The sequence below is a fragment of the Indicator indicator genome, unplaced genomic scaffold, assembly GCF_027791375.1.
Source record: "Indicator indicator isolate 239-I01 unplaced genomic scaffold, UM_Iind_1.1 iindUn_scaffold_136, whole genome shotgun sequence".
Taxonomy (NCBI): Eukaryota; Metazoa; Chordata; class Aves; order Piciformes; family Indicatoridae; genus Indicator; species Indicator indicator.
The window spans coordinates 53565-80763 of record NW_026539238.1 but is presented as its reverse complement, the minus strand read 5'-3'; the positions used below and the strand labels follow the sequence as shown (position 1 = coordinate 80763).

The window sequence follows — 27199 nt, the reverse complement described above, 5'->3', positions numbered from 1 at the left end:
GGGGCTGGGGGTGGGGGAGCAGGGATGCTGTGGGGGTGCTTGCTGCAGACCAGGCCAGGTTTGGGTCATCAGCTGGTGGCTGTGAGTAGCTGTCTCCATGTCTGGAAACACCTTGGAGTGGTGGTGGAGCATCATTCAGCAGGAGCAGCCATGGGACAAAGCCTTCAGTATCCCAACAGAGAGCTCCAGCTCCATGCAGGATGTGACCACAGCCACTGAAAACAGGAGGGGGGGTTGGGGTGGGTTTTTTTCTCCATGTCTCCTACCTGTGGACAACCTGACCTGCTCCAGCCCACCCCAGGCCAGGTGAGATGTGTGTTTGTCTACAGATCACTGGGAAAAGAAAAGAAAAAAATCACTTCTGGCTGAAGGTTTGGGAAGGGAAACTGAGGCACGACTGGGGACACTGCTCCCCCAGGCTCCTGTGGCTGGGAGATACCTCAGCACCCCCTCTCTGCTGGCTGCTCCATTCAGACCCCCTGCAGATACAGCAGAGAGAGGCTTGGGAAGAGGAGGAGGAAGGATAGAGGAGGGAGGAGGAAGGAGGGAGGAGGAAGGATAGAGGAGGAAGGAGGAGGAGGAAGGATAGAGGAGGGAGGAGGAGGAAGGATAGAGGAGGAGGGAGGAGGAGGAAGGATAGAGGAGGAGGGAGGAGGAGGAAGGATAGAGGAGGAGGGAGGAGGAGGAAGGATGGAGGAGGAGGGAGGAGGAAGGATGGAGGAGGAAAGGAGGAGGAGGAATAAGGATGGAAGATGAGGAGAAGGAAGGATGGAGGTGGAGGAAGAGAGAAGGAGGAAGGATGGGGGTAGGATGCCCACATCTTGGGGAAGGGGCAGGACTCCCTTTCCCTCAGCTGGTGCCACCAGTTCCCGTGGGGCAGCCTTGCTGAGCCCGGGGAGTGGCATGGAACAGGATTGTGCCCAGTGCCCCTTTCCCAGATGCTCTCCTTCCTCCTTCCCGACTGGATGATTTCCACGGGAATGCTGAGGAGGTAAACCACAGCTGCCAGCCCTTGAGCTGTGCCCGAGTTTGAACTCTATGGGTTGAGGAAACGCTTCCTGTCCTCAGGGCAGGGAAAACACTCCCCTGGCACCACCCCACTGCTGCTGCTGGAATCTCACCTTTGAGGTAGGGAAAGCACAGCAAGGCTGCATCATGGGCTTGATTTTTATTTTATATTTTATTTTTTAAAAATTTTAAATGTTTTTAATTTATTTTATTTTTAAAATCTTTATTTTATTTTATTATTTTTAATTTAAATTTATTTTTATTTAATTTATTTTAATGTTTATTATTAATTTATTTTTATTTTTATTTTATTTATTTTATTTTATCATTTTATTATTTTATTTTTATTTTTCAAAATTTATTTTACTTTATTTTTTATTTTATTTTTTATATTAAAATTTTATTTTATTTTATTATTTTGTATTTTTCAAAATTACTCTTATTTATTTTATTTTATCTTATTTTATTTTATTTAGTCTTATTTTATTTTCTTATTTAATTTAATCTTATTTAATTTCATTTTATTTCATTTTATTTCATCTTATTTAATTTAATTTAATTTAATTTTGTATTTTTCAAAATTACTTTTATTTATTTTATTTTATCTTATTTTATTTTATTTAGTCTTATTTTATTTTCTTATTTCATTTAATTTAATTAATTTAATTTTATTTCATTTTATTTCATCTTATTTAATTTAATTTAATTTAATTTAATTTAATTTAATTTCATTTTATTTTCTTATCTTATTTTATTTTATTTTATTTCATTTTATTTCATTTCATTTAATTTTATTTTCTTATCTTATTTTATTTTATTTCATTTTATTTCATTTCATTTTATTTTATTTTCTTATTTAATTTTATTTTATTTCATTTTATTTCATTTCATTTAATTTTATTTTCTTATCTTATTTTATTTAATTTCATTTTATTTCATTTCATTTAATTTTATTTTCTTATCTCATTTCATTTTATTTCATTTCATTTTATTTCATTTCATTTCATTTCATTTCATTTCATTTTATTATTTCATTTCATTTTATTATTTCATTTCATTTTATTATTTCATTTCATTTTATTATTTCATTTCATTTTATTTTATTTTATCTTATTTCATTTTATTATTTCATTTCATTTTATTATTTCATTTCATTTCACTTCATTTTATTTCACTTCATTTTATTTTATTTTATTTTATTTTATCTTATTTCATTTTATTTTATTAAACTTCATTTCATTTCACTTCATTTCATTTCACTTCATTTCATTTCACTTCATTTCATTTCACTTCATTTCATTTCACTTCATTTCATTTCACTTCATTTCATTGCATTTCACCTGCCGGATCTCCAGGCCGTGCCTGCAGGAGGACCAGGAGTGCTTGGCTGGAGCAGCATCTCCTGCTGAGCCTCTGCTTCTGCTTGAGTCTCATCCTTGAGTCAGGGAAATCACAGCAAGGTTGCATCATTTAGTCATTCATTTATGTATTTTGTAGCACCTGCTGGAGCTCCAGGCTGTGGCTGCAGGAGCACCAGGAGTGCTTGGCTGGAGCAAGCATCTTCTCAGCACCGTCTTAAGAGTCCAAGGGCATGAGGTTTAACAGTGTCTGAGTGCTGGGGTCCTGCCCTTTGGCCACACCAACCCCATGCAGCGCTACAGGCTGGGGACAGAGTGGCTGAGAGCAGCCAGGCAGAGAGGGACCTGGGGGTGCTGGTGGGCAGCAGCTGAACAGGAGCCAGCAGTGTGCCCAGGTGGCCAGGGGAGCCAATGGCATCCTGGCCTGGGTCAGGAAGAGTGTGGCCAGCAGGAGCAGGGAAGTCATCCTGCCCTGTGCTCAGCACTGGTTAGGCCACACCTGGAGTGCTGTGTCCAGTTCTGGAGCCCTTAGGTTAAGAAAGATGTTGAGATGCTGGAAGGTGTCCAGAGAAGGGCAACAAGGCTGGGGAGGGGTCTGGGGCACAGGACTGGGGAGGGGTCTGGAGCACAGCACTGTGAGGAGAGGCTGAGGGAGCTGGGGGTGTTCAGCCTGGAGAAGAGGAGGCTCAGGGCAGACCTCATTGCTCTCCACAACTCCCTGAAGGGAGGCTGTAGCCAGGTGGGGGCTGGGCTCTTCTCCCAGGCAAGCAGTGACAGAAGGACACGACACAGTCTCAAGGTGTGTAGGGGGAGGTTGGGGGTGGATGAGAGGAAGAAATTCTTCCCAGGAAGAGATATTGGCCAGTGGGATGTGCTGCCCAAGGAGGTGGTGGTGGAGTCACCAACCCTGGAGGTGTTTAAACCCAGCCTGGATGAGGCACTCAGTGCCAGGGTTGAGTTGCTTGGATGGTGCTGGGTGATAAGCTGGGCTGGATGATCTCAAAGGTCTCTTCCAGCCTGGTTCATTCTGTGAGCTTTTCCAGAAGACCTGAGCTCCTTGGCAGCCCCTCTCCATGCAGGTATCACCTCTGTTCCCTCCTGCTTCACACCATCAACCAAACACCCCCAAGCTCCCTAAGCTGCTCCTCTCCAGCCCTGTCCTCCAGACCCTTCCCCAGCTTCCTTGCCCTTCTCTGGACCTGCTCCAGCTCCTCAGTGTCCTCCTTGTGGCTGCTACATGCTGGACTGGGGTCAGACAGGTTGGGTCCTTGTTGCTCACCAGGCTGGGGTCAGATAGGTTGGGTCCTTGTTGCTCACCAAGCAGGGGTCAGACAGGTTGGGTCCTTGTTGCTCACCAGGCTGGGGTCAGACAGGTTGGGTCCTTGTTGCTCACCAAGCAGGGGTCAGACAGGTTGGGTCCTTGTTGCTCACCAGGCTGGGGTCAGACAGGTTGGGTCCTTGTTGCTCACCAGGCTGGGGTCAGATAGGTTGGGTCCTTGTTGCTCACCAAGCAGGGGTCAGACAGGTTGGGTCCTTGTTGCTCACCAGGCTGGGGTCAGACAGGTTGGGTCCTTGTTGCTCACCAGGCTGGGGTCAGATAGGTTGGGTCCTTGTTGCTCACCAAGCAGGGGTCAGACAGGTTGGGTCCTTGTTGCTCACCAGGCTGGGGTCAGACAGGTTGGGTCCTTGTTGCTCACCAGGCTGGGACCTCCCAGGGAAGGAGGGAGTTGTTCCAGGGCCCTCCAGTGCTGCTCTGGGAAGCTGTGGCTGAGGACAGAAGCTGTGCCTGGGGGCTGAGCTCGAAGCCACAGTGGTGCCAGCCCAGCAGGGTGGTGGCTGAGCCCTGGGCAGCAGTGGGCAAGGCTGGCAGTCATGTGGGGCTGGAGCTAAACGGATCAAGGAGCAACTGGCAGGCTCAGCAAGGGGAGGCTTAGCTCAGCTTGGCACAGATTTGCTGTCTCCTTGCCCCAGATCCTTCAGGCTCGGGGCAGAGCAGCAGGTGGAGCATCCTTGGGCACCTTCTTCACCCCTGGGCACCTCCCCTTTGCATCAGGCCACAGTGGGGAGGCTTCAGCAGCCCTCCCCCTCCCCCCACTGCTGCTCATCTCCCCATCCCCAGTGCCCACCAGTGCCTGGGTGAGGGGCCAGCCTTCCATGCAGTGCTGCCTGGCTGCCAGCTGGCTGGTGAGTGCCTGGGGTGGCTTGGGTGGCTTCGGGGGCACCGAGGATGCTCAGAGGTCCTGGGTTTGGGAGTGTTGTTGGTCTTGCACATCAGCTGCTGGGAGCCAGAGTGTTTGGGGGGCAGCTGGCTGCCAGTTAATCCCATTTGCTGGCAGTGCCAGGGCTAATCCCTGCAGAGCCCTGAGAGGATTGGGGTGGGTTTAGGGGAGGGGGGTGTGGGGTGTGTCAGTGAGGAGCTGTGGTGGCCAAGGGGAGCCCAGGGATCGCTGAGAGTGGTTGGGGGTAAGTGGCAGCCACGGAGGAGAGAGGGCAGGGATGTGAGTGGGGTGGGGGCATTGGGGGTGGGGGGTGTTGTGGGGCCACCTCCATGCATCACAGGAGGGTTTGGTGCTCTGGGATGCAGCTGAGCTGTGGGTGGCAGAGGAGCAGTGCAGAAGGTCCAGCTGGGAGTGATGCTGGGAGCTGGGTGATGGAGGAGGGGGTGGGGGTGGGGGGTTTGATCTGCTGCTAGAGGGGAGGGAAAGGCCTCAGAGCTCCTTGCTCTGAGTGGGAGTTAGAGGGTCCTCACCCCACTCCCTGCCTGCTGGCTGAGCCCTCTGGAGGGTGCTGGCATCAGCTGGTGCCCACAGCATGACGGACTGCCCGTGGCTGCCTGCTCCTCAGTGCCATCCCAGCCAAACCCTGGCTGCTTGCTCCTGCTTCTTCCAGCACTTCACTTCTCTGGGGAGCCACAAATGTTTCTGCCCTCAGCTTGTTTGGAGGGACAGCCCTGGACCTCCACTTTCCTTCCTGGGCCAAGGGCAGGCTTTTTGCTCCAAGGCTTTTCCAGTGCTGCAGGCTGGTAGTGAGGGAGGAGAAGACTTTGACACAGTCACAGCTGCCTCAGGGCAGCTTCCTCTGGGCTTATTTGGGCTCAGTGCTGTGTCCTGGGCTTCTCTGGGTCCTGTGAAGGCATGGGTGGGAACGCTGCTGTGCCCCAGGGTGCTGCTGGCTTTTCCTTGCATGGCCCTGAGCTGTTTGCAGCTCCTTAATCCCTCACACACAGTTGGAGGTAAAAGGTAATTTCTTTAATTGGTTTCTGGTCATCAGGCTTCCTCCTGGGAGGTGTTTTCCAGTCCTCCTGTCCTGCTTTGGGGGAATTGAGGGGGAGGGGGTCCTCCAGGAGATCTGAGCCTTGCCTGACATTAACCTGGCATCCCCTGCCTGAGCTGGGTGGAGCTCAGGGATCTGCTTTCCTCCTGCCCTTTCCCAAGCATCTCCTGTCAGCAGCAGGGTAGGAGCTGCCCAAGGTGCTCCTCAGCCCCTCCATGAGCAGAGTTGGAGTGGCTTTGAAAGGGCATTTTGGCCAGAGCAGGACTCTTGGAGGGGAGGGTCAGCAGCAGAAGACATCCCCAGCTGGAGCTAGGGGAGACCCTTCCCCCTCTTTCCCCCAATCCCTTTTCCTGTACCCCCAAGGTGGGAATGAGCTGATTGATGCTGCAGCTACTGCAGCTGGGAAGGGTGGAGAGGAAAGGAAAGGACTGAGCAAACAGAGCTGGGGCAGCTGGGATGCCAGTTGGAGCCAGGGAAGATCCTTCCCCCTCCCTTCCCCAATTCCTTTTCCTGTACCCCCAGGGTGGGAATATGGGAATGAGCTGATTGATGCTGCAGTTACTGCAGCTTGGAAGGGTAGAGAGGAGAGGAAGGATTGAGCAAACAGAGCTGGGCTGCTGCTCTGCCACCTCTCATTTCTGCCTTCCCCATCGACATCACAACAGCCCTAGGGCATGGCTGGAGGCTGATGGAGCAGAGCTGTTTCCTAGGGGAGGGGGCAGAAGGAGTTGCTGGATGTGTTGGGATGTGGCTCTGCTCCTCAAGGAGTTCTGCCTAAGTTTGCAGCCCTCAGCTGAAGAATGGAGGGGAGCAGAGAGGACCCTGAGCAGAGCATCACTCTTTCTGTGGTCTCTCTGCCATGCTTCAGGAGAACTTCTTGTGTGAGCCAAGCCCTGGAGCACTGTGCAAGGAAAATAAACCCCAACAGCCCTCTAAAGAGTGCTTCCAGAGAGGAAAACTGAGTTCAGCTGAGCCTGCAGAGGCAGGTGGTGAGCTCTGGGGGAGTGGTTGCCACTGGGTGAGCTCCAAGGTCTCTTCCAAGCTCAGCAGCTCCAAAATGCAACGTGTGGATTGCTCCCAGCAGCAGGGAGGGGGCAGAGCCTGAGCCAGGTTTGGTTTGCTGTGCTGCAGGGTGGTGTACAGAAGCAGACAAGAATGGGTTGGGTTGGAAAGGACCTCAAGGATCCTCCAATTCCAACTCCCCTGCCGTGGTCTGGCAGTGCTGCATCCCAGGAAGGAGCTCCTGCAGCTCCTGAGCTGGCAGTGCTGCATCCCAGGAAGGAGCTCCAGCAGCTCCTGAGCTGGCAGTGCTGCATCCCAGGAGGGAGCTCCAGCAGCTCCTGAGCTGGCAGTGCTGCATCCCAGGAGGGAGCTCCTGCAGCTCCTGAGCTGGCAGTGCTGCATCCCAGGAGGGAGCTCCTGCAGCTCCTGAGCTGGCAGTGCTGCATCCCAGGAGGGAGCTCCTGCAGCTCCTGAGCTGGCAGTGCTGCATCCCAGGAAGGAGCTCCTGAGCTGGCAGTGCTGCATCCCAGGAAGGAGCTCCTGAGCTGGCAGTGCTGCATCCCAGGAAGGAGCTCCTGAGCTGGCAGGCCCCCACTGGCCATTCCCTGGCCAGCACTTAGTGATCATCTTTAGTAACATCTGCTTGGGCCCTTGGCTGCTTTCATGGACTCACAGAATGGGTTGGGTTGGAAGACATCTCAAAGATCACCCAGTGCCAACCCCCTGCCATGGGCAGGGACACCTCCCACCAGCACAGCTTGCTCAGGGCCTCATCCAGCCTGGTCCTGAACACCTCCAGGCAGGGGGCAGCCACAGCCTCCCTGGGCAACCTGTGCCAGTGTCTCCTCACCCTCACTGCCAACAATTTCTTCCTCCTCTCCACTCTCAGTCTCCCCTCTCCCAGCTCCAAGCCATTGTCTCTCACCCTGTCCCTCCCAGCCCTTGTCCAAAGCCCCTCCCCAGCTCTCCCTTCAGGTCCTGGAAGGTCTCTCTAGAGTCTCCTTGGAGCCTTCTCCTCTCCAAGCAGGACGTGGAAACAGAGGGCCACCAAGGAGATTTTTGGGCTGCCCTGGGGAGCTGGTGAGCAGCTGGTGTCCCTGGCATTCCTTGGGAAGTGGGCACCGTTGCTGCTGGCCTCTGAGCAGCAGAGGAGCCCTCCTCAGCCCCTGCAGGCAGGGGGATGCTGGCCTGGATCCACCGGGTGGTTCCCCAGCCCCCGCTGCCCCATGCCACGGAGGAGACATCCCCAGCTCCAGTGCAGGACCCAGAGCCACCTGAGGTGAGTGGGGTCCCAATTTTGGGGGAGTTGGGGGGGTACCACAGACCTCTCAGGCATGGGAGAGAAATGCATCCAACTAATGCACAGCAGCACCCAGAGGTGCCAGGATGCATCCCTCCTCCAGGCTGCTGGAAGGCAGCAGGAAGGATGGGGGGAGTGCCTGGGGTCTGCAGCCACCCCTGGGCAGGGGGCAGCTCACCCTGGCACCTTCTGCCTTTCCTCCTGAAGGCACCAAGAGGAAGAGCTGGAGGCCCTGAGGATGCTGCTGATCACACAAGAGCCAAAGGTAAGTCCCTGGGGTGGGAGCTGTGCTGGTTTGGGCAGCAGAGCAGTGTCCCCTTGCCAGCTGGTCCCAACTCCTGCCCATTCCCATCCCTGGAGGTGTTCAAGAAACTTCTGGAGCAAGAGTGGTCAGGGGAGGGTCAGGTTGGAGAGGAGGCAAAATGTCTTTGGTGCAAGAGTGGTGAGGGATGGGCACAGGCTGGCAGGGAGGTGGTGGAGTCCCCATGGCTGGAGGGGTTGCAGAACCTGTGGCCATGGTTTGATGGCCAGGGTGGGGTTGGGTTGATGTTGGACTGGCTGATCCCAGAGAGCTTTCCCAACCCAACTAGTGCCATGATTCTCTCAGGAAGAAATTCTTGCCCAGGAGGGTGGTGAGAGCCTGGCAGAGGTTGCCCAGGGAGGTGGTGGAAGCCTCCTGCCTGGAGGTTTTTGCAGCCAGGCTGGAGGTGGCTGTGAGCAACCTGCTGTGGTGTGAGGTGTCCCTGCCCATGGCAGGGGGGTTGGAGCTGGCTGAGCCTTGAGCTCCCTTCCAGCCCTGACAATCCTGTCATGATTCTCTGATCCCAAGATTTTTCCCACTGATGGGAACTGGCTGAGCCTTGAGCTCCCTTCCAGCCCTGACAATCCTGTCATGATTCTCTGATCCCAAGATTCTCCCACTGATGGGAACTGCCTGAGCCTTGAGCTCTCTTCCAACCCTGGCAATTCTCTTCTTCCATGATTCCCCCACTGACAGCAGTTTGCTTTTCTCTCTTCCCTGCTGCCCCTGAAGAGCTGGAGAAGAAGGTGGGATTTGCAGTCCCTGAGGAGCAGCAAGGCTCTGTCTTTCAGAGGTATTTCCCTGGAAGCCTCCCCTGGGGTTTTGGTTTTGCTCTGGGGCTGGCTGCTTGCAGTGAGAGCTCCCAGCTTGACTCACCCCATCCCTCATTCCCTGGCAGCACTGGGGGCAGTGTGCTCTCCTGGCTCTCCCAGGGGCTGGGGAAGGTGATTCCTCAGCCAGCCCAGGCCCCAGAGACCCTGCAGAAGCTTGGGAAGAGCTTTGAGACAAGCATTGATGTTCCTGACCAGGTAGGTGCCAGCCCCAGGCAATGCCCTTCAGGCCCTCCTCACCTTTCCTTCTGCCGTGTGATTTTTTTTTTTTTTTTTTTCACCTGGGAGCACTCAACCTGCTCTGCACCACCACCTGCTGCCTTCATCCAGCCCTGGGAGGAGGGCAGAGGTGTGGGACCAGCCCCCTGGTGCTGATCATCTGTTTGGCTTTTCAGACAGAGGTCCAGATGCTGAAGGAGGAGGATGAGGATGCTCTGGGTGAGGAGAGCCAGGAGCCTGCAGCTTCCTTGGGGATGGGGGGGAGGTTTCTGGGACTCCTGCATCACTGGGGGGGTGGTGGTGGCATTTTTGTGCCCAGGAGGCAGCTGATGGGGGGGTGGGGAACTGGGAGCCCACATTCACAGCACCTCTCTCCTTGCAGACATAAGTCCCTTTGATGCAGAGGAGGAGGAGGAGGAGGAAGAAGCAGAGGAGGAATGTGAGGCTGGGCCAGCTGGTGGCACAGAGGAGTGGTAGGTCCCCAGGGCAGCTGGCAGAGGGGTGAAGGAGGGCAGGAGGAGGCTTCCCTGACCAGCAGTGTGCTCTCCCTGCAGGCTGGGGGCACGGGTGCTCAGCTGGCTGGCACAGGGCTTCGAGAGGGTGGTGCCACAGCCAGAGGCACTGCAAAAGGTGGAGGTGAGCCCTGCCTGGCTGGGGGAGAGTGGGGAGCCCAGCCTCATCCTCCCACCCCACCCCAGCGGCCACCTTGAGAAGGAAAACCCCAGGGAGGGGGGAGGAGGGGGGGAATGAGAGCAGAATCCCAGAGCTGTGGAGGTTTGGAAGAGACCTTGGAGCTCACCCAGTCCCAAGCCCTCCCCCAGATCTCACAGAGCCACCACCACTCAACCACCTCCCTCAGCACCACGTCCAGGGGGTGTAGGGGGGGTTTAAATACAGCAGAGACCTCGGGGTGCTGCCTCAGTGCCCCCCCAGTCTGTCTGCCACCTCCACTGGGGACCTGCTGGTGCCAGCAACCACAGGCTCTGGGCTTTACTGGTGCTTGCCAATGCGATGGGGATGAAGCTGCAGGGAAGGTCGGGGGGAGGCTACTTCTGTGGGTCCCCTTGGGGGGTGTGTGTGTGGGGGGGGACACCTGGCTGCCCAGTGTGGTGTGGGGCTGCAGGCAGTGCTGTGCCACAGCCATCTGTCCCTCTTGTCCCTCTGCAGCCAGAGCCAAAGGAGCAGAGGTGTGAAGCCACAGCAGGAGGTGAGCAATTCCCCCTGCCCCGGGTGGCTCCTGCCGAGGGGACACAATCACAGGCTGCTGGGGGGGGGACGGGACCTGTGGAGGTGATCCAGCCCAACCCCCCTGCCAAGGCAGGGTCACCAAGAGGAGGTCACACACAGGAGCAGCTCCAGGAGGGGGTGGAATGTCTCCAGAGATGGAGGCTCCAGCACCTCTCTGGGCAGCCTGCTCCAGGGCTCTGCCAGCCTTACATCCCAGCAGTTCCTCCTCATGTTTAGGTGGCACTTCTGCTGGTCAGCTCTGTGCCCCTCAGCCCTTGTCCTGTCACTGGGCACCACTGCAAAAAGCCTGGTGCCACCCTCCTGCCAGCCACCCTTGCAGTATTGCTGAGCACTGAGGAGATCTCCCTCAGGCTGCTCTTCTGCAGGCTAAAAGCCTCAATTCTCTCAGCCTTTGCTCACAGCAGAGCTGTGCCAGGCCCCTCAGCAGCTTTGGAGCCCTTTGCTGTCCCCTCTCCAGCAAGTCCATGGCAGGGAGGTTGGAGCAGATGATCTCTAAGGTCCCTTCCACCCTAAGCCATTCTAAGTCCCTGCCCTTCTTGAACTGGGGAGCCCAGAACTGGCCACAATGCTCCAGATGTGGCCTCACCAGGGCAGAGCAGAGGGGCAGGAGAACCTCCCTTGACCTGCTGGCCACACTCCCCTTGATGCACCCCAGGATGCCCTTAGCCTTTTGGCCACAGGACCACATTCTGCCTTGGGAGGAGCATTCCAGTGCATGCCCATGCCAGCAGGGATGGGCACAGCAGGTCCTAGCCCCACAGCACTGCCCCCAAACCCATCCATGCTCTCATCCCAAGCTGAGGCCCTGAGGAAGAGGCTGCCAGGGCTGTCCCCCCCCCAAGTCCAGTTCCCCTAGGGGAGGTGACCCTTGCTCTCCTGTGCTCCTCAGTTGCTATGATGACTTCTGCCTTACCTATTCCCCTTCTCTCCTTCCCCAAACCAACCTGAGCAGGCACCAAAGGCACCAAAACTCTTGCAAAGCCCCAAAGCAGCACTGCAGCCACCCAGAGCACCCCAGCAGCAGCTGAGAAGCAGCCAGGAGCTGTGGCCACCCTCCCTCCTCACTCCCTGGCTGGGAATGGCAGCAGGTAAGGCAGGTGGCAGCTCCTGCAGCCTTGGGGAGCAGAGAGGAAGGAGCTGTGGGCACCTTGGCTCCAGCAGCCAGGTCTTAACAGTGCTTTCTGCTCCCCCAGGATGTTTGGCTGGTTTGCCCAAGGGGTGCAGAAGGTGATGCCACAGCCAGTGCCCAGGCAGAAGCAGGGCACACAGGTATGCTGCCTGCTGCAGGGAGGGTGTCCTCTCACCACGCAGGTGCCACCAGCTCAGTGCCAGGAGCTGCTGTCTGTGCCCAGCTCCTGCAAGGAAACAAACCCTGAGAGCTGGCTGGCTGATGGGAACCAGGGGTTGGCTTCTAAGCAGTGGAGCCAGCCCTTCCCTGGTGCTCTCTCTGCCACCTCCTTGCCTTTCTGGGCAGCACTGCCTGGTGGCCAGGCCCTGGCATCCCACCCAGGGGCAGTTCAGCTCATTCTGCAGGAGCAGCTTTATACCTTCACCTCTTTCCCTTCCCTTCCCCCCGTTCCCTTCCCTTCCCCCTCTTTTCCTTTCCCCTCCCCCTCTTTTCCTTTCCCCTCCCCCTCTTTTCCTTTCCCCTCCCCCTCTTTTCCTTTCCCCTCCCCCTCTTTTCCTTTCCCCTCCCCCTCTTTTCCTTTCCCCTCCCCCTCTTTTCCTTTCCCCTCCCCCTCTTTTCCTTTCCCCTCCCCCTCTTTTCCTTTCCCCTCCCCCTCTTTTCCTTTCCCCTCCCCCTCTTTTCCCTTCCCCTCCCCCTCTTTTCCCTTCCCCTCCCCCTCTTTTCCCTTCCCCTCCCCCTCTTTCCCTCACCCAGTTGTGCTCCTGCCCTTTACCCTCCCCCATTGGCACACCTGTGCCCATGGCCAAGCCACCCCAGGTGCCCTGAGCAGCCACAGGAGCTATTTGCAGTGCCATCTTTGCTGAAAATCAGGGTTTTTAGGGTCAAAATTTGGCTTTGCAGCTATCAGGCCATGGCTGACATTTGCTTTTCCCCTTCCTGGCAGGGAGAGGCTGCAGCAACCTTGAGTCCCGTGGAAGAGAGTAAGTGGTTGGCTCCACCTCTGCTGCTTGGCTTGGCAAGGGCAGGGAAGCTTGCTGGGAAGTGCTGCCAGCTTTTAGTCCCTGCTCAGCCACGGGTGCCAGTTCACAAGCTCCTGGGATCTCCTGGGGAAGTGCCTGGAATCTCCTGGAGAAGTTCTTGAGGTCTCCTGGGAAGGTTCCTGAAGTCTCCTGGGGAGGTTCCTGAGATCTCCTGGGGAATTTTCTGAGATCTCCTGAGGAATTTCCTGGGATCTCCTAGGGAAGCTCCTGAAATCTCTTGGTGAGGTTCCTGAGATCTCCTGGGGAGGTTCCTGAGATCTCCTGAAGAATTTCCTGGGATCTCCTGGGGAATTTTCTGAGATCTCCTGGGGAGGTTCCTGAGATCTCCTGAAGAATTTCCTGAGGACTCCTGGGGGTATTCCTGAGATCTCCTGGGGAGGTTCTTGTGATCTCATGGGGAGGTTCCTGAAGTCTCCTGGGGAGGTTCCTGAAACCTCCTGGGGATATTCGTGAGATCTCCTGGGGATATTCCTGAGATCTCCTAAGGAATTTCCTGGGATGTCCTAGGGAAACTCCTGGTATCTCCTGGGGAGATTCCTGAGGTCTCCTGGGGAGGTTCCTGAGGTCTCCTGGGGTTGCTGCTTGAGGAGTGGGAGCAGCTGTGGGGCTGTGGGGTGGGCTTGGTCCCACTCAGGTGGTGGGAGCCTCCCAGGGCAGCATCTCTCCCATCCCCAGCTCCTGGCTTGTGAGGTCAGTGCTGCTGCCCAGGTCTGCCCTTGAGCTGTGCCAGAGGATGTTTGCCCACTCCTGGTGGGATTTGATCCCAGAGATGCCCAGGAAAGTCAAGCCTGCTGCCTTCACCACCCTCTTGGCCAACCTGGAGGGGGTTTGCTGAGCCTGCTGTGATCTGCCAAGGTCGGGGACCTCAGGAGAACAAAGTCCTGGGCTTAGAGCACAGAATGCATCAGCTTGGAGGGGACCCTCCAAGGGCATCTTCTGCAGCCCCCCTGTGGGCAGCAGGGACAGCTCCAACCAGAGCAAGGTCACTGAGGGTCCTGCCAGGCTGGACCTTGAATGTCTCCAGGGATGGAGCCTTCAGCAGGTCCCTGGGCAGCCTCTTCCAGAGCTGCCCTGCCCCAGATGTGGCAGGTGGGAGGCTGCAGGGCTGCAGGAGGGCTCTGAGGGGGCTGCAGGAGAGCTCTGAGGGGGCTGCAGGAGGGCGCTGAGGGGGCTGCAGGAGGGCGCTGAGGGGGCTGCAGGAGAGCTCTGTGGTACTGAGCAGATGAGTGATGCTCGTCAGGGCAGGGGTGCTGAGCAGGCTAGTGGTGGTAAGTGGCTGAGTGATGCTGAGCAGGATGTTGGTGCTGAGCGTTGCTGAGCAGGGCAGTGGTGCTGAGCAGGCCAATAGTGCTGAGCAGATGAGTGATGCTGTGCTGGGCAGTGGTGCTGAGCAGATGAGTGATGCTCATCAGGGCAGTGGTGCTCAGCAGGGCAGTGGTGCTGAGCAGATGAGTGATGCTGTGCTGGGCAGTGGTGCTGAGCAGATGAGTGATGTTCAGCAGGGCAGTGGTGCTGAGCAAGCAAGTGGTGCTCAGCAGGGCAGGGGTGCTCAGCAGGACAGTGGTGATGAGCAGATGAGTGATGCTGAGCAGATGAGTGATGCTCAGCAGGACAGTGGTGCTGAGCAGATGAGTGATGCTCAGCAGATGAGTGATGCTCAGCAGGACAGTGGTGCTGAGCAGATGAGTGATGCTCAGCAGATGAGTGATGCTCAGCAGGGCAGTGGTGCTGAGCAGGCCAATGGTGCTGAGCAGATGAGTGATGCTCCCAGGGTGCCAGCAGCCCCCTACCGGGGGCAGCCCTGCAGGAGGGCATTTCCCCTTGGGTTGGTGCCCAGTGGGCACCTGAGGGCTGCTGCTGTGGACCTCGGGGAGGGGCACAGCCTCTGCTGCTGCTGCTGCCTGTGCAGGGCACTCCCAGCCCTGTGCCAGGCTGCCCTGTGGTGCCTTCAGGCATCTGAAGGTCACTCAGCCAGCCCCAGGGAGGGAGCAGGGGGGGGTTGAGATCTGCCCCCAGCACCGAGCTGCCATCAATCATGGAGTCACAGAATGGGTTGGGCTGGAAGGGACCTCAAAGCTCAGCCAGTGCCAACCATCCCTTGCCATGGGCAGGGACACCTCCCACCAGCCCCATTCAAAGACCCTGAACACCTCCAGGCAGGGGGCAGCCACAGCCTCCCTGGGCAACCTGTGCCAGTGGCTCCCCACCCTCACTGCCAACAATTTCTTCCTCCTCTCCACTCTCAGCCTCCCCTCTCCCAGCTCAAAGCCATTCTCCCTCATCCTGGCACTCCCAGCTCTTGTCCAAAGTCCCTCCCCAGCTCTCCTGAAGCCCCTCTTCAGGTGCTGGAAGGCTGCTCTAAGGTCCCCCTGGAGCCTTCTCCTCTCCAGGCTGCACAGCCCCAACTCTCCCAACCTGTCCCCACAGGGGAGCTTCTCCAACCCTCCTCTGCTCATCTTCACTGCCCCCAAGCAGTCTCTCAGCCCAGGCTGAGGCACACCAAATGCTGTGCAACCAAGAAATTCCTGGGTTAGATTTAAAATACAGCAAGGGAAACCCCAAGCTGAGCTCATGCAGCTGACACACCCCCGTGGAGCAGCTCTGCATCACCTAAGGCATGCATGGAAGAGATTTCCTCTTCTCTGGGAAGCACTTGGGAGACTGGGAAGAAAGTTCATAGGACCACAGAATTGTCAGGGTTGGAAGGCAGCTCAAGGCTCAGCCAGCTCCAACCCCCTGCCATGGGCAGGGATACCTCACACCACAGCAGGTTGCTCACAGCCACCTCCAGCCTGGCCTTAAAGCCCTCCAGGGGTGGAAGTCCAAGGGGAAGGATCACCCTCAGCCTTCTCCTAGCTGCAGAGCTCCTGCCCAGCACCCCCTGTGAAGAGCTGCTCCGACTCTAATGTTTTCCTTCTCCTTTTGTTTCAGGGGGCAAAGGGGCTTAGGGCCTCTGAAACAAATGGAAAACGAAGACCATGAGGAGCCAGCCCTTCCTTCCCACAACCACACAGGACCCAGGAGAAAGCACAAGCTGGGGAGGAGGAAGCAAAGGGGGAGGGGAATCTGCAAGTGGTCTCTAGCTCCTTCCCAGCCAGGGCTCTGTGTGTGTGGAGGGTGAGCCTGAGGTTGGCTGCTCGTCCCCAACACCCAGGGTTGTCCCATCCCAGCTCTTTCTTGGGGTCTGGGGACTGGAGCTATTGGTTTTGCAGGGTGGTCTCGCTGAGATGGGAGCTGTAATTTAGAGAGGAGGGTGGAAAAGCATCACTCAGGACACCCAGGAGGCAGAAAGTCTCTTGCTGCAGCCTCCAAGCACTCCTGACTCCTCTCCCCACCCCCTGCCGCAACCCCAACATCAATATCTCATCCCTGAGAGCTCCAGCTGAAGCCCACAGCCTTCTTTCAGTCCATTTTTGCCTCTGAGGTGCAACACCATAAAGATCTTTCAGCTCTTGTCAAGCTGCTTCTTGCTTTTCTTCCACCCACTGAGGGCTTGCTCCCAGCTGTGGTTTGCAGCAGGTGGGGGGGGAGGGGGGGAGAGAGGTTGATCTCTAGGTGGACAGGGACCAGGTGGTGGTTGAAAGCCTTGGACTGGGCTCTCCTTAGAGAGCTTGTCCCCAGTTCAGTTCTCCTTTCCCCCAGTTCTCCTTGCCCCCAGTCCAGTTCTCCTTTCCCCCAGTTCTCCTTGCCCCCAGTCCAGTTCTTGTTCCCCAGTTCTCCTTGCCCCCAGTTCAGTTCTCCTTGTTCCCAATTCTCCTTGCTTCCAGTTCTCCTTGCTTCCAGTTCTCCTTGCTTCCAGTTCTCCTTGCTTCCAGGTCTCCTTTTCCCCAGGTCTCCTTTTCCCCAGGTCTCCTTTTCCCCAGGTCTCCTCCCCCCCAGCTCAGTTCTCCTCCCCCCAGTTCTCCTTACTCCAAGCTCCCTCCTGAAGCTCACAGCTGCTCAGATGCAGCACTGGGTGCAGTGGCAGAAGTGTCCTGGCAGGGCAAGGACCCCAGGGGCTGTCTCCAGCCCAGAGGTGTGTGGGCAGCTGCAGCCACACTGGGATGAGTGAGGTGGGAGCCCCTTACATCCTTAGATGTTCACTGCCTTAGATCTGCAGAGTGGCTTAGGTTGGGAAGGAGCTTTGGTGATGATCTGGGCAGGGAAGCTGTCCCCTAGAGCAGCCTGGAGAAGAGAAGGCTCTGGGGAGACTAAACAGCAGCCTGCCAGGACCTGAAGGGGGCTACAGGGAGGATGGAGAGAGACTGTACCCAAAGGCCTGCAGGGACAGGACCAGGGGCAATGGCTTCAGACTGGAGCAGAGCAGATTGAGATTGGATATCAGGAGGAAGTTCTGCACCATGAGGGTGGTGGAACACTGGAACAGGTTGCCCAGGGAGGTGCTTGAGGCTCCATCCCTGGAGATATTCAAGGTGAGGCTGGAGAGGGCTCTGGACAACCTGATCTAGGGGAGGATGTCCCCATAGCAGAGGTTCTCCATCCCTCTGATCATCTTGGTGGCCTCCTTTGGACCCTCTCCAGCAGCTCCAGGTCTCCTTCCTCATCATGGCAGGTGAAAAAGATAATATCAGGGCCTTGACAGTCTAAGCTCTGGGTACCTCAATTGCACTCTGGGTTGTTTTTTTTCTCCTTTCAGTGGATTTCACCAAATGTTGAAGCTTCTAAAGGTCACCCAACCATGGCAGCTGCTTCTCTTTTAGCTGGAGGTCACCTTCTGCTCTGCTTTATGTACTCCTGCTCACAGGATGCAGCTGGAGAGACTGGAGAGGAGGAAGAAATTGCTGGCAGTGAGGGTGGTGGAATACTGGCAGAGGTTGCCCAGGGAGGTGGTTGAGGTCCCAGCCCTGGAGGTGAGGCTAGAGAGGGCTCTGGGCAACCTGATCCTAGTGGAGGATGTCCCTGCTGGGTGCAGAGGAGTTTGGACTGGCTGAGCTTTGGAGGTCCCTTCCAACCCAGCCCATTCTGTGATTCCAAGTTGCTCAGAGTCCCATCCAGCCTGGCCTTCAGCACTTCCAGAGGTGAGGCTTCCACAGCCACCTCCAGCCTGGCTGCAAAAACCTCCAGGGATGAAGCTTCCACCACCTGCCTGGGCAACCTCTGCCAGGCTCTCCCCAGTGTCTTGCTGTGCAACATTTCTTCCTCACATCCACCCTAACCCTACCTCCTTTCAGTTTCAAACCATTCTCTCTTCTCCTCTCCTGGTTAAACAAGAAAAAAAAGCCAGAAGAGAGAGGAAAAAAAAACCCCAAAAAAGATCTTTCTCCATCTTTTGTAGAAGCTCTTTTGTTTTCTTCAAAGGTCACACTAAGGTCTCCCACCTCTCATTGCATGGTTTAGGACTGGAGGGGGAGGGATGGAGCAAAACTGGAAGTGGGGAGATTGAGATTGGATGTGAGGAAGAAATTCTTGGCCAGGAGGGTGGTGAGAGACTGGTTGGAACCCCCTGGGACATGGTTAGAACCCCCTTGGACATGTTTGGAACCCTCTGGGACATGGTTAGAACCCCCTTGGACATGTTTGGAACCCTCTGGGACATGGTTGGAACCCTCTGAGACGTGGTTGGAACCCTCTGGGACATGGTTGGAACCCTTTGGGACATGGTTGGAACCCTCTGGGACATGGTTGGAACCCCCCGGGATGTGGTTGGAACCCTCTGAGATGTGGTTAGAACCCTCTGGGACATGGTTGGAACCCCCTGGCACATGGTTAGAACCCTCTGGGACATGGTTAGAACCCCCTGGCACATGGTTGAAACCCTTTGGGACGTGGTTGGAACCACCTGGGACATGGTTAGAACCCTCTGGGACATGGTTGGAACCCCCTGGCACATGGTTGGAACCCTCTGAGACCAGGGGGTGCCCAGATGTGCCCAAAAAGGGCACTAGCAGCCTAGCCTGGAGCAGCAATGGGGTGGGCAGCAGGAGCAGGGCAGGGATTGTGCCCCTGGGCTGGGCACTGCTGAGGCCACACCTTGAGTCCTGGGTTCAGTTTTGGGTCCCTCACACCAAGAAGGACATTGAGGAGCTGGAGCAGGTCCAGAGAAGGACAGCAAAGGTGGGGAAGGGTCTGGAGAAGAGGGCTGGAGAGGAGCAGCTGAGGGAGACCTCATTGCTCTCTACAGTTCCTGAGAGGAGGCTGCAGCCAGGTGGGGGTTGGGCTCTGCTCCCCAGTCTCAGGTGATAGAAGGAGAAATGTCCTGAAATCGTGTCAGGGGAGGCTTAGGTTGGAGAGGAGGCAAAATGTCTTTGGTGCAAGAGTGGTGAGGGATTGGCAGAGGCTGCCCAGGGAGGTGGTGGAGTCCCCATGCCTGGAGGGGTTCCAGAACCCTGTGGCCATAGCACTTGTGGCCATGGTCTGCTGGCCATGGTGGGGTTGGGTTGCTGCTTGGACTGGATGATCTGGGAGGGCTTTTCCAACCCAAACTCTTCTGTGGCTCTGTGATTCTCTCACAAGCTCCCTGGTGAGGTTTTTCCCAGTGATGCCAGGGAAGTGTGGGATGCTGCCAGGGCTGGCTGGGAGGGGATGTGCCATGGTGCTCGTTGTCACCTGGGCTCTGGGTTGAGCCTTGCTCTGCAAAACCAGGGCCCTCAGGCCATGCTGCTGCAGTGTTTCACTCAGGCCTTGCAAGGGGAAAGGCTTTCAGCTCTTCCCACAGCTGCTTCTCTTTGCAAGGAGATCCAAAAGGTGGCCTGGAGATGGTCCAAAGCTGCTGGAGCTGGCTGAGCAGGCAGGGAAGGCAAAGGGTTCTGGTTTTCATGGGGCTCTGGCTCTGCTTGGCACAAAAGTGATCAATTGTCTTCCTCCTCTGGCAGAAAAAAACCCAAAACAAAACCAAAAACATCCATCTGGCACAGCTCAGGGCACCACCACTGTGTTGAGCAGCTAAAGCAGGAGACCTTCACTGGCCTCCCTGAAAATGTGCTGCTTCCCCTTTGTCTCTTCCCCTTCTCTCTGTCCCTTCCCTTCTCCTTTTGTCCCTTCCCTTCTCCTTTTGTCCCTTTCCTTCTCCTTTTGTCCCTTCCCCTTCCCTTTGCCCCTTCCCCTTCCCTTTGCCCCTTCCCTTTGCCTGTTCCCATTCCAGTTCACATTGTCCCTGAGGAGCCTGACCTTGCCCTGGAAGAGCTTGCTGGTGGCTGGATTAATGAAGCCACAGGGGAGATGGTGGCCTGGGGACATGAGGCTGAGCTGCTGGCAGATGCTGACCCCCTCCCCCCCATACAGGAGGAACCTCAGGAAGAAGAAAACAGGTAGGAGAAGGGAGATGCTGTTGATGCTTTGCACGTTCTCCAGCCACCAGTGAGGTGGCCAGAGGAAGGGATGGGCACAAAGAACTGTAGAATTGTTTGGGTTGGAAAAGGCCTCTGGGATCAGCCAGTCCAAGCAGCAACCCAACCCCACCCTGGCCAGCAAACCATGGCCACAAGTGCCATGGCCACAGGGTTCTGGAACCCCTCCAGGCATGGGGACTCCACCACCTCCCTGGGCAGCCTCTGCCAATCCCTCACCACTCTTGCACCAAAGACATTTTGCCTCCTCTCCAACCTAAGCCTCCCCTGGCACAATTCCAGGCCAGTTCCTCTCCTTCTATCACCTGAGACTGGGGAGCAGAGCCCAACCCCAACCTGGCTCCAACCTCCTTTCAGGGAGCTGTAGAGAGCAATGAGGTCTCCCTCAGCCTCCTCTTCCCCAGCTCCCTCAGCTGCTCCTCCCCAGCCTTGTCCTCCAGACTCTTCCCCACCTTTGTTGCCTTTCTCTGGACCTGCTCCAGCTCCTCAATGTCCTTCTGGGAGTGAGGGCCCCAAAACATCCTGAACACATCATTCCTGGGCATCCCTCCTTGCCAGCCCTAGAGCTGGCAGCTGAGGTTTCTGTTTCCAAAGAGGGGGAGGCACCAGAAGGAGCCCAAAAGTTCCTTCCTTCTGGTGTTGAGTGGTGGTGGGGTCATGAATGTGGTGCTTCATGGTGCCCTGCAGAAGGCAGCTGGAGGATGCTCTGCTTAGGATGCCCTGGAAGTAGATGTTGGCCCTAAGACCAGAAGGTTTTGGCCCTGTTCCCATCAACTGCCACCAGATCTGGGAATGGTGGCTCTCTCTGTATGATTCCTTCTACATAATCCAAGGTCCTCCAAAGCCAGGGGCAGGATGAGAGGTGTCCCTGCGTGCTCCCCAAGAGCTGCCTCAAGCCCAGGCAACTGCAGGGCAGGGTGAGTGCAGAAGTTTCCACCTCCAGCATGGGTGATGCTCGATTGCACCAGGCACAAGCAATGCCCAGAGACACCTTCCCTCAGCAGAGCTCACCAGAAAGCACTCCAGATGTTCTAAAAAACCCTTGCCAGATGTTTGGGTTGGTTTTTTTCACCCCTTGAGGTAGGAGCCTGAGGAGCTTTGGGTCAAAATCAGCTCCCAGGGGGGCACCAAGAGATCCCCTGAGCACATCCTCTCCCAGTGGAATTTGAAGGTTTGAGGAATGTGGGGTTTGCATTCCCAAGCCTTTTCCTGTTCTTCTTCCCACCCGCTTGGGGCCACAGTGTGTCCCCTCCCTGTGGTGTTGTCTGAGGGATGGAGGGAGAGCACCTCCAAGCCAAAGGGGCTGCAGTGCTTCTCTTGTGAGGTTCAGACTTCCTTTGGGGGTTACACCTAATGAGTTCCTCCTCTCCAGGCTGTGTTTGTGCTCCCTGAGTGCTGTCAAAGAGGAGGAGGAGAAAGAAGAGGAGGAGGAGGAGGGAGAGAAGGAGGAAGAGAAGGAGGAAGAGGGAGAGGAGAAGGAGGAAGAGAAAGAGGAGGAGGAAGATGAGAAAGAGGTAGAGGAGGAGGAAGAGAAAGAGGAGAAGGAGGAAGAGGAGGAGGAAGAGGAGGAGAAGGAGGAAGAGGAGAAGGAAGAGGAGAAGAAGGTAAAGAAAGAGGAAGAGGTAAGAAAAAGAGAGGAAGAGGTAAAGAAAGAAGAGGAAGAGGTAAAGAAAGAAGAGGAAGAGGTAAAGAAAGAAGAGGAAGAGGTAAAGAAAGAAGAGGAAGAGGTAAAGAAAGAAGAGGAAGAGGTAAAGAAAGAAGAGGAAGAGGTAAAGAAAGAAGAGGAGGAGGAAGAGGAAAAGGAGGGGGAGGAAGAGGAGGAGGAAGAGGAGGAAAAGGTAAAGAAAGAGGAAGAGGTAAGGAAAAGAGAGGAAGAGGAAGAGGAGAAGGAAGAGGAAGAAAAGGTAAAGAAAGAGGAAGAGGTGAGGAAAAGAGAGGAAGAGGAAGAGGAGAAGGAAGAGGAGGAAAAGGTAAAGAAAGAGGAAGAGGTGAGGAAAAGAGAGGAAGAGGAAGAGGAGAAGGAAGAGGAGGAAAAGGTAAAGAAAGAGGAAGAGGTGAGGAAAAGAGAGGAAGAGGAAGAGGAGAAGGAAGAGGAGGAAAAGGTAAAGAAAGAGGAAGAGGTGAGGAAAAGAGAGGAAGAGGAAGAGGAGAAGGAAGAGGAGGAAAAGGTAAAGAAAGAGGAAGAGGTGAGGAAAAGAGAGGAAGAGGAAGAGGAGAAGGAAGAGGAGGAAAAGGTAAAGAAAGAGGAAGAGGAAGAGGAGAAGGAAGAGGAGGAGAAGGTAAAGAAAGAAGAGGAGGAGGAAGAGGAAAAGGAGGGGGAGGAAGAGGAGGAGGAGAAGAAGGAAGAGGAGGAGGAGGAGGAGGTGGAGGAGAGCTCGGGGTGAGTGGCTCCGTTGCCTTTCTAGCTGTGCTGGGAACGCAGTCGTGGGTTCGGCTGCGTTCGGAAGCCGGAGGGGCTGCGACATCCCTCCGTGGACCAGCAGAGCTCCCCGGACTGGTGCGCAGCTGGGCTGAGCTGGGGAAGGGCTGAGCTGGGCAGGGAGGGAGGGATGCGCTGGGAAAGGAATGAGCTGGAGAGGGATGCGCCGGGGAAGGAAGGTTGCGCTCGGAAGGGCAAGAGAGGGGTCGGGGGGGAGGGATGGATGCATCCAGAGGGGTGCTTTGGGGGAGGGGTGTTTGGGGGAGGGTTGTTTTCTCCACCTGGCTCAGCCCAGGGCTGGCTGCTGACGCGGTCCCTGGTGACAGCGCCGGGTGTCCCCTGGCGACACAGTTTCCACCTCCATCGCAGTCGCCCGTGGCAACCGCAGCCCCTGGCCGTGCCCTCCCCAGCAACTCAGCCCAGCAGGAGCCCCCAGGCTGTGCCTGGCTCACCCCTCGCAGTGGCTCGACTGTGCAGGACACCCCCCCGCCCCCCCAGTTTGTGCCTTCAGCCGCAGCTGGGAGCTTCCAGCTCCCGGAGCTGGTCCCGTGGGATTTTCAAAGCACCTCCATAAATCCACTGCAGCTGGGATCAGGAGTGTGTCCCAGGGCTGAGTTTAAAGCCAGGCTGATGGGTTTGGTGTAGCTGCAAATACATCGTGAGGAGGCTGAGGGGGGCAAACCTCATCCCTCTCCATAACTCCCTCAAAGGAAGCTGGATCCAGGTGGGAGTTGGGCTCTACTCACATGCAACAAGTGACAGGACAAGAGGAGCAGCCTCAAGTCCTGCCACGGGAGGTTCAGGTTGGAGATGAGGAAAAATTTCTTCCCAGGAAGGGTTCTCAGGCCCTGGCCCAGGCTGCCCAGGGAGGTGGTGGAGTCTCCATGCCTGGAGGGGTTTCACAGCTGCCTGGAGGTGGTGCTGAGGGAGGTGGTTGGGTGGTGGTGGCTCAGCAGCACTGGTGGCACTGTGGGCTCTGGGGGAGAGGGTTGGCACTTGGTGGTCTCCAAGGTCTCTTCCAAGCTCTCCACTTTTAAATACTACTGAATACAAGTAGGTGCCCCTGGAATTATTTCATGTAAGTTAGTGCCAGGACCTCAGTTGTTGTCAGCTGTGGTGGTGGAGACTTAGCTCCAGAGGGTATTTATGAAAAGCCAGGATCTGAAGGGGGCTCCAAGAAAGCTGGGGAGGGACTTTGGAGGGTGTCAGGGAGTGATAGGACTGGGGGGGATGGAGCAAAAGTAGAAGTGGGGAGATTGAGATTGGATGTGAGGAAGAAATTCTTCCCCAGGAGGGTGGTGAGAGCCTGGCAGAGGTTGCCCAGGGAGGTGGTGGAAGCCTCCTGCCTGGAGGTTTTTGCAGCCAGGCTGGAGGTGGCTGTGAGCAACCTGCTGTGGTGTGAGGTGTCCCTGCCCATGGCAGGGGGTTGGAGCTGGCTGAGCCTTGAGCTCCCTTCCAACCCTGACAGTTCTGTGATTCTAAGAGCTTGCTGTAAGATATCTAATAGAGACCAAAGCAAAGAGAATCCTGGGGCCAGTTCTGGGCTCCCCAGTTCAAGAAGGGCAGAGACTTAGAATGGCTTAGGTTGGAAGGGACCTTAGAGATCATCTGCTCCAAGCTCCCTGCCATGGACTTGCTGGAGAGGGGACAGCAAAGGGCTCCAAAGCTGCTGAGGGGCCTGGCACAGCTCTGCTGTGAGCAAAGGCTGAGAGAATTGAGGCTTTTAGCCTGCAGAAGAGCAGCCTGAGGGAGATCTCCTCAGTGCTCAGCAATACTGCAAGGGTGGCTGGCAGGAGGGTGGCACCAGGCTTTTTGCAGTGGTGCCCAGTGACAGGACAAGGGCTGAGGGGCACAGAGCTGACCAGCAGAAGTGCCACCTAAACATGAGGAGGAACTGCTGGGATGTAAGGCTGGCAGAGCCCTGGAGCAGGCTGACCCTTGAGCTCCCTTCCAGCCCTGACAATTCTGTGATTCTGAGCTCCAGCCTCCCTCTGCTCTCCCTCAGCTTCAAGCCATTCCCCCTTGTCCTGTCTCCAGAGCCAGCTGTGATCCTCTCCTGCTGCTCTGATGCTCCCTATCCACATATCCAGCCTCAGAAAGGGCAGAAGTGAGCTCAGGCTCTTGTCTCTGCTTCACCTCTACCCTCCAGACCCCTGGCCCAGTCGCTTTGTCCCTCCACTGATGAGGGTGTGGATGAAATAAGCAGTGCAGAGGAGACCCTCAGGATTGAGCAGCTGGAAGAAGCTGGGATAAGGGATCCTGAAGGTGCTTTTGTCCAGGTATGGCATCCCTCCCTGCCTGGGCTCAGGTGTGTCAGGAATTCTTGCTGCCCAGAGCATGGCAAGGCTCAGAGCTGGTCTGGGGGCAAGGGTGGGGTGGAGTGAGGGGGTGCAGTGCCCTGCTTCCAGGATGGGCACCAGCAGTGCTGCCCACTGAGATGTTTGCTGGAGTTAGACTTTCAGGAGCCATGAGAGCAAACAGCCCCTGGTTTCTGGAGTGAAAAATATATGTGGAGGTGAAAGGACTTCCACTGGAATTGAGATGTACAGGAAGAAGGAAGGGGAAGGGGAGGCTGAGGGAAAGACCTCATTGCTCTCTACAGCTCCCTGAAGGGAGGTTGGAGTGAGGAAGGGGCAGGCTGTGGAGTGAGGAGGGGGCAGGCTGTGGGGTGAGGAGGGGGCTGGCTGTGGGGTGTGAGGAGGGGGCAGGCTGTGGGGTGAGGAGGGGGCAGGCTGTGGAGTGAGGAGTGGGCAGGCTGTGCGGTGAGGAGGGGGGAGGCTGTGGGGTGAGGAGGGGGCAGGCTCTGTGGGGTGTGAGGAGGGGGCTGGCTGTGGGGTGTGAGGAGGGGGGAGGCTGTGGAGTGAGGAGGGGGCAGGCTGTGGGGTGAGGAGGGGGCAGGCTCTGTGGGGTGAGGAGGGGGCAGGCTGTGGGGTGAGGAGGGGGCAGGCTGTGAGGTGTGAGGAGGGGGCAGGCTGTGGGGTGAGGAGGGGGCAGGCTCCGTGGGGTGAGGAGGGGGCAGGCTGTGGGGTGAGGAGGGGGCAGGCTCTGTGGGGTGAGGAGGGGGCAGGCTCTGGTTTGAGGAGGGGGCAGGCTCTGGTTTGAGGAGGGGGCAGGCTCTGGTTTGAGGAGGAGGCAGGCTCTAGTTTGAGGAGGGGGCAGGCTCTGGTTTGAGGAGGGGGCAGGCTGTGGGGTGAGGAGGGGGCAGGCTCTGGTTTGAGGAGGGGGCAGGCTGTGGGGTGAGGAGGGGGCAGGCTCTGGTTTGAGGAGGGGGCAGGCTCTTCTCCTCTGCCAGGAGGAGCAGAGGAAGTGTTTGCAAGCTGCAGCAGGGCAGGCTCAGGCTGGACCTCCGGAGGTGTCTCTGCCCTGGAGAGGTTCTCAGACACGGGGCCAGGCTGCCCGGGGCAGTGCTGGAGTCACCACCCCCGGGGCTGTCCCTGCAGCCTTGTGGAGCTTAGGGATGTGGTTTAGTGGTGCCCCTTCAGTGCTGGCTTCAGGCTTGGGCTGGGATGACCTTGGAGCTCTCTTCTGACCAGATCTGTTCTCTGTTTCCTTCCTCTGAACCTGAGAGCTGAGGATGCTTCCATCCTCCCCTGCTGGCACTCAGCATCAAGCTGAGAGGCTGGGGAACTCCAGCTCCTCAGTCTGCTCTTTTCCTGGCAGGGCAGGGTTTGGGCCTCTTTAAAATGCCTTTTTTTGTTTGTTTTTCCTTTCTGAAGGTGGAGGAGGGCAGAGCTGAAGCTGCTGCAAGTGATGCTGAAGGTACAGTGAAGAGCAGCAGGCTGCCAAGTGTGGGTGAAGTGAAGCAGGAGATGCTTGGCCATGGAGAAGAGCAGCTTCTGCCTTCCTGCTGCTCACTGGCTGGGAGCAGGCACCTGAGCTTTCTGCAGCATGGGCACTAGGGGCTTGGCATCCCATGGGGGCACAGCCTGATGCAATGTTGGCACCAGCTGGAGCCAGCTCTGCCAGGCTGGGGCTGAGTCTTGTTGGTGAAGCAATCTGTGAGGGGCAGAAAGAGTTTCTCCTTCAGCTGAGGAACGGAGGGAGAGGGTAAAAGGGATTTCTGCACCACTTGGCACAGGTTGGGCAATGCCCAGGGCTGGGAAGCACTTTTTGAGGTCACCTCTAAGGAGGTTGGTAATGAAAATGAGGTGGTACAGGCTGGAGAGGTCTCTGCTCAGGTGCAGCTTGGAGATGTCTCTGCTCAGGTGCAGCTTGGAGATGTCTCTGCTCAGGTGCAGCTTGGAGATGTCTCTGCTCAGGTGCAGCTTGGAGATGTCTCTGCTCAGGTGCAGTTTGGAGATGTCTCTGCTCAGGTGCAGCTTGGAGATGTCTCTGCTCAGGTACAGCTTGGAGATGTCTCTGCTCAGGTACAGCTTGGAGATGTCTCTGCTCAGGTACAGCTTGGAGATGTCTCTGCTCAGGTACAGCTTGGAGATGTCTCTGCTCAGTTACAGCTTGGAGATGTCTCTGCTCAGGTACAGCTTGGAGATGTCTCTGCTCAGGTGCAGCTTGGAGATGTCTCTGCTCAGGTACAGCTTGGAGATGTCTCTGCTCAGGTACAGCTTGGAGATGTCTCTGCTCAGGTGCAGCTTGGAGATGTCTCTGCTCAGGTACAGCTTGGAGATGTCTCTGCTCAGGTACAGCTTGGAGATGTCTCTGCTCAGGTACAGCTTGGAGATGTCTCTGCTCAGGTACAGCTTGGAGATGTCTCTGCTCAGGTACAGCTTGGAGATGTCTCTGCTCAGGTGCAGCTTGGAGATGTCTCTGCTCAGGTACAGCTTGGAGA

General features: G+C 56.1%; 1 protein-coding gene across 1 annotated transcript in view; it reads left to right on the top strand.

Annotated features, from left to right (window-relative positions):
* The first annotated feature begins 7821 nt into the window (after positions 1–7821).
* Positions 7822–27199, top strand: part of CNGB1 (cyclic nucleotide gated channel subunit beta 1) — a 59166-nt gene continuing 39788 nt past the window's right edge. The window contains exons 1-16 of the mRNA XM_054398842.1: positions 7822–7920; positions 8149–8206; positions 8975–9035; positions 9141–9270; positions 9468–9510; positions 9674–9764; positions 9846–9927; positions 10459–10613; positions 11733–11808; positions 12612–12648; positions 19790–19955; positions 21367–21391; positions 22289–22374; positions 22417–22491; positions 22704–22961; positions 24563–24692. Of these exons, the coding sequence (XP_054254817.1) occupies positions 7822–7920; positions 8149–8206; positions 8975–9035; positions 9141–9270; positions 9468–9510; positions 9674–9764; positions 9846–9927; positions 10459–10613; positions 11733–11808; positions 12612–12648; positions 19790–19955; positions 21367–21391; positions 22289–22374; positions 22417–22491; positions 22704–22961; positions 24563–24692 (1572 nt within the window). The remainder of the gene's footprint in view (positions 7921–8148; positions 8207–8974; positions 9036–9140; positions 9271–9467; positions 9511–9673; positions 9765–9845; positions 9928–10458; positions 10614–11732; positions 11809–12611; positions 12649–19789; positions 19956–21366; positions 21392–22288; positions 22375–22416; positions 22492–22703; positions 22962–24562; positions 24693–27199) is intronic.